Raw genomic sequence first — 12023 nt, forward strand, 5'->3', positions numbered from 1 at the left:
ACCCGCTGCTCGCCACACGGTCAAACCCTTACTCTAGCGAAGCCTGATGCACTGTAAAAGTCAAAGCTGAATGAGCTCTGTTCTGTCTTCGGTGTTTGAGGAGCAGTGTTTGTTTCTGTCTGCAGGCTGGTTCACTCGGGCAGCGTCCGCAGCTCTCCGGCTCTGGGTGGAGATCTGGTGTTCGCCACACGAACAGGCACCGGCCGGGGCATCGAGTCTCACGTGTTTCGTGCGGAGACACACTGGGATCTGTCCACATGGACACGCGCGATGGTTCAGGGAGGACATCTGGCTGCTGAGCTCATCAAAGAGGTTTCCATAGGTGTGTGTGAACATACAGAGGAGAAAAATAATTACCCTTTGCATTAATACACCTGTCTTCGAAACATCACTGATCAGGCCTACCTTAGCAAACCTGCCCGTAATGGAAGTCCATAGAAGTCCTGCGTGTTTGAGTAGTTTTAAAGTCTGCATGAAATGAAAATTGGCTCTATCTGTTCTCTAAATGCATGTCATAGATCTTATTGTGAACAATACATGTTTTTCATGTTTATACCTCAAAATTTTTATTTTTATCTCTGGTCACATATGCAGGACTTCTGTAATCATTTAGTCTGCTTAAATCCCACCCCTGCAAGCTTTCAATTAAATTTTACAGAGCATATTCATAAACATGTGACCCTGGAGCACAAAACCAGTCATAAGGATCCATTTTTCAAAATTGAGATTTATACATTACCCGAAAGCTGAATAAATAATCTTTCCATTGATGTATGGTTTGTTATGATACGACAATATTTGTCTGACATACAACTATTTGAAAATCTGGAATCTGAGGGTGAAAAAAAAAATCCAAATATTGAGAAAATCTCCTTTAAAGTTGTTCAAATGAAGTTCTTAGCAATGCATATTACTAATCAAAAATTAAGTTTGGATATATTTACAGTAGGAAATCTATCTTCATGGAACGTGATCTTTACTTAATATCCTAATGATTTTTAGCATAAAATAAAAATGGATAATTTTGACCCATATTGTATTGTTGGCTATTGCTACAAATATACCCCAGCGATTTTAAGACTGGTTTTGTGCTCCAGGGTCATGTATAATAGCAGCTGCACTAGCTACTCCGAGATGCAGTCTTTCTAATCTCATTTCTAAACTTTAAATAAATTCTAGGTTCAGTATATGTTAAGCATTCTTATCATTCTTATCAGAGGAAACAAAGAAAAAAAAATTATACGGAATTAAAATTTCCACAAGAATAGTTGATACGTTTTTTTTCTTCTTTTTTTAATGTTAACAAGCATTTTTTTATGCCTCGTGGCTACTGTTGAAATAGCTATACTTTAGCTTTTTTCCTAAAAAAATTAAAAGGAGGGACAAGTCCAAATTAATTTTTGTGGTAATCAACATTATGCACGCAATTGCTAGTGAAGGCAGCGAGTGCTGGAATCTGGAATATTCCTTTAATATAATGCCGTGGGTAAACTGTCAGCCCTCATTCACAAATGAACATGTATAACACCAGTAAGTGGTGCACCTATATGGGTAAATCATAGTAATGTAATATTTAGTAATGTTTCTTTGTGGTTGATTGTAACTCAAGACTGAAAAGTACCATATCATACTAATTGCAATAAAATGAGTCCGTTTTTAATCTCTAAATTTTAATCTGTTGCATGTAATTTACCAATTTCTTCAAGATAAGATAAGCACCAACTAGAATGCTTTATAACGTCACACTTTATTCCAGTTCTTGTAAGATTAATATCTATTAAATTTGTAAGCCCATAAATATTATAAGCACATTTTATCACCATGTTGTTCACCGAAATGTCCAAATTCGTTCCTGTTGGAGGTTGTGTAGTTCTCTTCTGTTCTGTAATCTGAGTAAACATAGCAAAGGACAACTGTGGGGAAAAAAGTATTTTCCTCCTGTGTGTTGTGTAACAATAGCTGGCTGGAGGAAATGTTGGAAATATTGAGAGCTTTCCTTCCTGAGTTCCAGCCAGCTAAGAAAGCGTAAATTCAGATGAGTTGAGCTTCTGGTGGTTCACGTCTGTGACATTTAAAATACTAAGATGGCAGCTATTGTGCATTGCTCTTCAGTGTTTGTACTGTTTTTGTTTGTTTTTCCTTCTTTTTTGTTACTCAAATACGATCAGTTTTACCAGGGATGACCTGCTGAACATTCGGCAGAAAACACCACAAAATCTTTTACCGGATTTTGACTATTCGGACATTTTGCTGGACATTGTAGTTGGAGCCGTAGCTCTGATCAAACGCTTCAGGAGGACACGCAGACGGGGAAAAGAGCTCGTGAAGCTTCATCAGCATGGATTTCGAATGCCGTTGCCTAGCATCGATCTGGCAAATCTCCACTCTCTACCCAACAAAACGGACAAACTCCTTCTCTCCCGGACAAACAATGATTTTTCTAACTAATGCTGCTCTGTGTTTCACGGAAACCTGGCTAAATGGCGACATACCGGATCGCTTACTACATCTGCTTAATTACCAGCTGATCAGAGCAGATCGCGACGCGGAATCAATGGGGAAATCGAGCGGTGGCGGGACGTGCTTTTACATCAATGAGAGGTGGTGTACAGATGTAACAGTGTTAAAGAAGATGTGCTGTTCAGATCTAGAAACGCTCTTCATTAACTGCAAGCCGTTCTATTCGCCGCAGGAGTTCTGCTCGTTCATTCTCGTGAGTGTTTACATTCCACCGCAAGAGCACGTGAGCACAGCTCTACAGAAACTCGCTGATCTGATCACAGAGAGTGAGCAACAACACCCGGACTCTGTTTTAATCATTCTCGGGGACTTTAATAAAGCAAGTCTCTCCTGCGAACTGCCAAAATACAGACAGCACATCACATGTCCCACCAGAGACAGTAATATACTGGATCACTGTTACACAGCGATAAAGGACGCATATCACTCTGTTCCACGAGCAGCTTTAGGACTCTCTGATCACTGTTGGGTTCATCTTATTCCGTCCTACAGGCAGAAACTTAAATCTGCAAAACCTGTATTAAGATCTGTTAAAAGATGGACTAATGAAATAGAACCTTTATTTACAGGCCTGTTTCTCTCTCACTGACTGGACTGTTTTTGAAAATGCTGCCACCGATCTGGACGAGCTCACAGAGACTGTAACTTCATTTATCAACAAACCATGGTTCACTGCAAAACTCCGACAGCTTCGTCAGGCCAAAGAAGATGCTTACAGAAATGGGGATAAAGTCTTGTATAAACAGGCCAAATACACACTGGAAAAGGAGATCAGAGGCAAAGAGGAATTATTCTGACAAGCTCAGGAACAAATTCTCTTCCAGTGATCCTGCTTCAGTGTGGAAAGGAATGAAAGACATCACCAGCGCTCTGGAGAATCAACAACTGGCAGACAATTTGAATGTCTTTTACTGAAGGTTTGAAAAAACACCCCACACCCGCCCTGAACATCTCTCCACACAACCATTAACACCTCCAGCTACCCCCCTCTCCCCCACATCTACAATTCAAATCAGTGAAGATGACGTGTGCCAGGTCTTCTGAAAGAACAAAAGAAGGAAAGCACCAGGCCCAGATGGTGTGTCACCAGCCTGCCTAAAAACCTGTGCTGATCAGCTGGCCCCCATCTTCACACAGATCTTCAACAGATCACTGGAGCTGTGTGAAGTCCCCTCATGCTTCAAACGCTCCACCATCATCCCCGTCCCAAAGAAACCCAAAATTACTGGACTTAATGACTACAGACCTGTGACTCTAACATCTGTGGCCATGAAATCATTTGAAAGACTGGTTTTGGCTTATCTGAAGGACATCACTGGACCCCCTGCAGTTTTCCTACAGAGCAAACAGGTCTGTGGATGATGCTGTCAACATGGGACTGCACTTCATCCTGCAGCATCTGGACAGACCAGAGACTTATGCGAGGATCCTGTTTGTGGACTTCAGCTCTGCTTGTAACACCATCATCCCGGACACCCTTCAGAATAAACTGTCTCAGCTCTCCGTCCCCACCTCCGTCTGTCAGAAGATCAACAGCTTCCTGACAAACAGACAGCAGTTAGTAAAGCTTGGTAAATTCACATCCAGCACTCGCACCATCAGCACTGGAGCTCCTCAGGGCTGCATACTCTCCCCACTGCTCTTCTCCCTCTACACCAACGACTGCACCTCTAAAGACCCCTCTGTCAAGCTCCTGAAGTTTGCAGACGACACCACACTGATCGGCCTCATCCAGGACGGTGACGAGTCTGCTTACAGACAGGAGGTTAAGGAGCTAGCTGTATGGTGCAGTCTTAACAACCTGGAGCTTAACACGCTCAAAACTGTGGAGATAATAGTGGACTTCAGGAGAAACCCCCCTGCTCTCCCCCCACTCACCATCATGAACAGCACTGTGACTGCAGTGGAGTCATTCAGATTCCTGGGCACCACCATCTCTCTGGACCTGAAGTGGGATATTCACATTGACTCTATTGTGAAAAAGGTCCAGCAGAGGTTGTACTTTCTTCGCCAGCTGAGGAAGTTCAACCTGCCACAGGAGCTGCTGAAACAGTTCTACTCCGCCATCATTGAATCCGTCCTCTGCACCTCAATAACTGTCTGGTTCAGCTCAGCTACCAAATCTGACCTCAGAAGAGTAGCCCGGACTGCTGAGCGAATCATTGGTACAACCCTCCCCACTCTCCAAGAACTGTACTTATCCAGAGTGAGCAAAAGGGCTGGTAAAATCACTCTGGACCCCTCACATCCAGCACACAACCTCTTTGAACTGTTACCGTCTGGTCGACGCTACAGAGCTCTGAGCACCAGAACGACCAGACACAGGAACAGTTTCTTCCCTCAGGCAATCCATCTCATGAACACATGACAATAAAACGCGGAACACACAACTCTATTATTTATTCACCACACTTGCTTACTTTATCTAATTTTTCATTTCAAATTTGCACATATCAGACCTGTACACACACAATTGTCTATATTATATATTGTGTTTATCATTGCCTATTTGGATATTTGTATATTATTCTTTATTATCTGTGTCCTGTCCTGTCGCTATCTCTCTGTTGCACTGTGGAGCTCCTGTCACTAAAACAAATTCCTCGTATGTGTAAACCTACTTGGCCAATAAAGCTCATTCTGATTCTGTCTGTCTGCGCTCCTCAGGCTGTGTGCTGAACAGACAAGACGTGCGTCTGATCCTGCACTACGACAGAGGCTTCACTGTGAAGCGGGAGTCTGGCGAATCCGTGCTCTTCCACTTCCCCTACGAGCGGCTCAAGATGTCTGCAGACGATGGCGTCAGGAACCTCTACCTGGACTTCGGCGCTCCTGAGGGCGAGATGGTATGAGCAGCCAGACCGATCATCTCTACCTGTGACGATGGGAGGAGATGGACACACAATTCTGGAGGCCTTAATGAATGGAAGTCTGTTGGTCCTGACATTATAAAACTTTCTCTCATTAAAGCCTGCAGAATTTTATTTTATTTCTTTATTTAGAGCTTTTTTTGTGTGTCTGTGTAGTCTCTAAAAATGTACGTAATCTAGAGTGACTAGAAATGTTATGTAATCATTAGTCAAAATAAGCAGGATCCCTGTATCCACCTTTTTCCTATGCCCAATGACACTGCGCAAATTATGGGACTAATTTCTATCTACACTGTGAACAACTTAGTGAAAAATAAATATACTTAAATGCATTTGAAATACATTTATTTCATGCTAAGCAGAGGTGGGTAGTAATGAGTTACATTTACTTCGTTACATTTACTTGGGTAACTAATACTTTTAGAGTATATTTTAAAATGGGTACTTTTACTCTTACTCAAGTATATTTTTAGAGAAAAAACGGTACTTTTACTTCGTTACTGTGGGCGACTCTCCTCTCGTTACTGTATCTTAATGCAATACAAGTTAAAAATGCTTCGGTTTATTCCAAACGCGCCGTCTACTTTTCTCTGGGCAATGAACGATGCCCGTTCGCGAATGATTCATTCTTTTGAGTCGATTCTGTTTAAAGGCTTTATCAAACCAGATGGCAAACCAGTGAATCGGTTCGCGAATCAGTTTGAATGATTGGTTCAGTTCCCTGCCGCACGCGCTGAGTCTCTGAAGCGGTTCTCACTCAGATAACAGAGAGTTTAAGAACATCAAGAGCGCTGAAGACGTGGCTTTGGATCTACAGTCAGTTGAAAGCACATCTGCAAAGGCTTGTTTGCTAGAGCTATATAGATCTTTATTAGATGAACACCGCGTGTGCTGTCTACTGTTCCACAGGTATAGGCCACGATACCACTATGACATTACCAGTTTGTTGTACATGTACCTTACATTAAATACAATGTATAATTTATACATTAAATAAGTTGTCAGAGAGTATGAAATGAACACCCGCGGAACCCGCATTAGCTCTGCGCAGCGGCGCGCGGCCTGTTCTAGACACAATTAATATACATATTTTTACAATATTTACGCTTGCAAAAATATAGGCTACATTTGTTTACATTTTGCAGAACAGAAGATCCATCAATATGCATCTGTTTCGTTATGTTCAGAGCAGTAATGTGAGGCGTTTTCAGAGGTTTCAGTGTCAGAGGTTATAGGATAATACATAATTAATTTACTTTAAAATATAATTTAATTCAGTGATGCAAATCAGAATTTTCATCAGCTGTTACTCCAGTTTTCGGAGTCATATGCTCCTTCAGAAATCATTATAATATATCGATTTATTACCAGTGTTGGAAACAGTTTTGCTGCTTAATATTTTTTGGAACCTGTGATATTTTGTTCAGTATTCTTTGATGAATAGAAAGCTAAAAAGAGCAGCACTGATAATAAATCAACATGATTTCTGAAGGATTATGTGAAGACTGGGGTAAAGGCTGATGAAAATTCTGATTTGCATCACTGAAATAAATTACATAAAAAAATATATATATAATTATAATATATATTTTGAACGGCTGTGTGTGTGTATACACATACCCATTACATAAATGTAATCTATATATCTAAATAAAAATAGACTATATTCAGTATATGATCCAAAGTAGCGAGTAACTAACTACTTGAGTAGTTTTTTTGTCCGGTACTTTTTTACTCTTACTCAAGTAACTATTCAGACTCTTACTTTTACTTGAGTAAATATTTCTTCAAGTACTTTTACTTTTACTTGAGTACAGTTTTTGGGTACTCTACCCACCTCTGATGCTAAGTATACTACAGATACATTTTCATATTTACTAGTGCTGTCAGATCGATTAATCGCGATTATTCACATCCAAAGTAAAAGTTTTTGTTTACATAATATATGTGTGTATTGTGTATATTTATTATGTATATGAAGAGTTCATTTGCAAAAACGGTTAACTCTGTTTTTAACAATTCTCAGAAATCATGTCATTTCATTGTGCATTACAATTAATCTCAATCAAACTGCAGTTGGGTTATTTTGACTGGGTTAAAAAATAACAACCCCCCCAGCTAACTAACACAATAAAAAACATGATTTTTGAAAATTTTCAAAATCAGAGTTACCTGCTTTTGCAAATAAACTCTTCATATGTAAATACACACGCATACAGCATATATTTAAAACATGTTTACATGTATATTATTTTTATATTCATTTAATTTATATCATATGTAAATATATTTAATATATAAATTTAACACATTTTTTCTAAATATATACATGCTTGTGTGTGTCTTTATATATACATAATAAATATGCACAGTACACACATATTATGTAAACCAAAACTTTTATTTTGGATGTGATTAATCTCGATTAATCGCTTGACTGAACTAATATTTATGTACTTGATAAAATGCCCTGCATTTGTACTTTTAGTATACTAAACTGGTATATTTCAAGACTACAAAATTGGAACAACTAATTTAGTGCTTAATGCACTTTAATTGTGCAGAAGTAGTGCTGAAGTCCAACTAAAGACATACTATTTAATTGTGCTGAAGTAGTGCTGAAGTCCAACTAAAGACATACTATTTAATTGTGCTGAAGTGGAACTACTGCAAGTACACTTTAAATATTTAGCATTTAAAGACCGATATTATTCAGAGATCATACAATCCTCATCAAAAAGTGACATTAAAACACATTTTAGGCTTGTTATTAATAAATGTGCATTGTGCACAAATGTAATACTCCAAGTAAAGTTGAATTATAATTTTTATATCAGTAAGTCTAGAGTTATCTGTCAGTAAATGTTAATAGATTTGAACTATACTTAGTATTAAATATATATATTTTAAATATATTACTTGGGCAATCAGCAAGTTTCGCTCTATGAATGCAATAATCAGCATTTTCAAAAAATGGGTACAATGAGGTGACCATTTTACTCACCCTTCAACCATCGATCATTAAAAGAACATTAAAAAGTTTAAAAGCATTAACAAATTACTTTTAGCATACCATGAATAACTCCTAAATCCACAGCAATATTACAGACGTGTTAAATATCATTATAGTAATATATGTCTATATTTCATAAGTTACCTTTTACAGCATCCATGTGAAAGCAAACCTGGAAAGAGACGTAAGGATTTGGGGAGAAAAATATGAAAGATTCTTGGTGCGATCCAGCAAATTATTCATGGTTTATATCGTAAATTAAATCGGGAGAGCAGACCACGGATGCACAGTACTTGTTGTTTTTTTCATTTACTTACAGCGAGATACAAAGGAAACATGAAAATAATCAGGAGGAGCTGAAAAGAGCTATTCTATAGATATCGTCGTTATATCACGGCACATTAAATATACCAAACGTAAATGTATAGCCCATTTAGTCAAAGTGGCGGATAAGGATTATTTGTAGAGCAATCGTATGATTTGAAATGATTTAATATAGTCTTTTTGAGTGGAAAAATCAGAAGTGCCTCCCATAATTTAAAGGCAGTGGCTATGTACACTAAGTGCAAATAGCATATTTTCCTAGCGAGCATTGTTAAAATAGCTAGATTTTCTGCTGTTTATATACTACTTATTGCAAATAGTGGCAATTATCTGCACCTCAGTATCGTAATACATTATAAAACAGTACGTAATTGCCTATTGATTTCCGCTTTTGGCGCATAAACATTATATTGAACATTTATCGAACTCTTCATATTGTTTTGAGGAAAATTATACCGCAATAATTATCGCCCAGCCCTAATTTAAAATATATGTATTTCATACTAAGTATAGTTCAAATCTATTAACATTTACTGACGGATAACCCGAGACTTACTCCAAATAAAGTTAAATTATAATTTTTATATCAGTATTACATTTGTGCACAATGCACTTTTATTAATAACAAGCCTAAAATGTGTTTTAATGTCACTTTTTGATAAGGATTGTATGATCTTTGAATAATATCGGGCTTTAAATGCTAAATATTTAAAGTGTACCTAATGTATAATTCCACTTTAGCACAATTAACGTACTGAGTTTAGAGTTATAATTCAAGTTATTGAATAGATGATGGGGCATTTATTGGGACAAAGCCCTCCCTACACCTACCCAAACCCTACCCAATACTTTTTTCAACTTTTTGATTGTTTCCTTAATTTTTATTGAAAATAAATGCATTTCTGATGCGATATGAGATTTGAAAAGGGAGAAAAAAGTTTGGCAAAAGGCGAATTCGAACTTGGGTTGATCGTGTCAAAATGCATGCGCTTTACCATCTACGCCACTGAAACTGATGCTGAAATGAGCTCTTTTTCAGTGACGACTATCCCAATCACACGCTGGTGGGTGGAGTCAGTGTGAATAGCCTCTGCCAACAAGGCGGGCTATTTGCACTTTAAATAGCCATTCCGTAATATTAAAAACAAGGCTCATTAGGTGGATAGTTTTGATCATAATCAGTTTTTTTCTTTGTCTTGCAGGTGTTTGAGCTTCACTCGGGGCCGAAGCCGGTGGTCTTTGTGCTTCATTCGTTTCTCTCAGCCAAACTGGCTCGTTTGGGACTGCTCACATAGAATCAGCAGGAAACGATGGAGGTTCATGTATTCCTTTGATTTATTGCCGGCTAGTATTTTACTCAAGCAGTGTTTTCATAGTGTACTTCTCTTCTAGCCAACACATTTGTTGTGTGTGGCTTTCTAAAGCAGAAATCAATCCCAGGAACACCAGCTGTGCCTTCTCATCAAGAGCCAACAAGCTTTTACTGTCGTTTTCAGGCTTACGCTTTGCAGAGTAACCAAAGCGAACATATTATTTTAGTATTATCTGTGTTGTTTGTTTCTCACGTAACTCGCCTGTATTTATGTTTATATGTATCGCATGGCAAAGACTGTTACATCTGTATTATAATCTGAATGAATGTCATTTGAATGCAAAGATGGAGAAAATGAAGCTTTAAATACATTCCCTCGCGACTGACCAAAAATAACCTCCTTAAAGTTAAAACTCTAGAAGGTATTGAATAGGATTGATTCAGTTGAACTAATATTTTGAAAAACTAATATTTTATTAGTTTATCTATGCTCTACATGTCATAAGAAATGCTTTTTCCACATTTATGACCAAACCTGCTCCAGGCCTTGATTTGTATTTGCTCTGCTGTAGTACATTAATGCGTCTTGATCAGCGTTAGAAGAGTGTTTAGTCTTTATTACAGGCTTCCCTCTGTCATAAAGACCTGGAAATATCAGGGAATTTTAAAATTCTGTTTTCCAGGCTTGGAAATGTGAAGGAAATTAATGAAAACTTATTATTAAATAAGTCATGGGGAAAAAGTCCTATTTCTATAGCCAATATATATTTTCTGGTTATATGTAGCTTTGAAGAACTTTGCTTTTTGTGAGTACAATCTTTATAAAATGGCTTTTCATAATCCTAGTCCAGTTATCAGACAAGACTGGAAAAGTCTGAGATTTATTGGTCGTGAAATGTGTGGGGCCATCACGTTTTTAGCACTGATATGTGGTTTGTCATGGTGTGTATGTTTTGTTTATCAATATAGCATCAGTATATACTCTTTATTAACATTTTCTCTTTTTATGTGCTGCATGTAATGCAAACTGAGCACATTATATTAACCCATCACTTCAGTCACAAGTGCCGTAGTTTAGAATACGAACAATATATGAAGGTAATGACGTTTTGAAAATGAGATGAACTGCATTTTTTCATAACCGTTGCTCAAGCTTAACAGAAGCAATATTTCTATACAATGTCTTTATTTTAGCATAAAGCTCACTACACAAGTGAAATGCAAAAATAAATGTATCTGCACAAGGACCACACGTACAACCTCTTTGACGCTTTAAGTGCCCTTAAACTTTTATAGTCTATATTGTACATACTAATATCATAAATATTTCAAAATAGAGGAAAAAAAGAGTTTTTACTTGTGTGGAAACCTTGTTTCTTCTGGAGTGTCCATTAAATGAAAGGTGTGATGCTTTCTGCTGTATTTATTGATTATAGGTTTGGATATTATGTTCTGTCACATTATTACTGCTTATTGAGGACGTACGTTGTCTTAACTATGAAACCGTGTTAGTGCTGTCAAACGATTAATCGCATACAAACATTTTTGTTTAATATATTTGTGTGTGTACTGTGTATATTTGTAATATAAATACACATGCATGTATATATTTTAGAAAAATTGTATGTTTATATATTAAATTTATTTATAATATAAATTATATGAATATAAATATATACATGGAAATGGTTTCAAAAATATACTGTATGTGTGTGTGTGTTTGTATATGCATAATAAATATACACAGTACACACACATTATGTAAACAAAAACCTTTATTTCGGATGCGATTAATCGCGATTAATCGTTAAACAGCGCTATTAAACGCACAGGTTTACAGATTGCACAGGTGAGATGTTTTGAGCTGTCCTTAGCTTAATATTTGATATGACCAATGCTTTAGACTCTGAATGTACCCATAGATACATGCCTCAGTTTCAATATTTGTTGTTGTTTAATAGATTGATTTTGCTTTATTTTGAAG

The 12023-nt window shown here is 37.4% G+C and overlaps 1 protein-coding gene across 1 annotated transcript in view; it reads left to right on the plus strand.

The window, feature by feature from the left end:
* The window catches only part of LOC306867936 (beta-2-syntrophin-like), a 25809-nt gene extending 14357 nt beyond the window's left edge, over window positions 1-11452 (plus strand). Inside the window, exons 4-7 of the mRNA XM_079413889.1 lie at window positions 1-19; window positions 126-322; window positions 5188-5366; window positions 9930-11452. The exon at window positions 1-19 is cut by the window's left edge and continues 124 nt beyond it. Of these exons, the coding sequence (XP_079270015.1) occupies window positions 1-19; window positions 126-322; window positions 5188-5366; window positions 9930-10022 (488 nt within the window). The 3' untranslated portion in view covers window positions 10023-11452. The remainder of the gene's footprint in view (window positions 20-125; window positions 323-5187; window positions 5367-9929) is intronic.
* Window positions 11453-12023: the final 571 nt, after the last annotated feature.

Source organism: Barbus barbus (assembly GCF_936440315.1).
Source record: "Barbus barbus genome assembly, chromosome: 50".
NCBI lineage: Eukaryota > Metazoa > Chordata > Actinopteri > Cypriniformes > Cyprinidae > Barbus > Barbus barbus.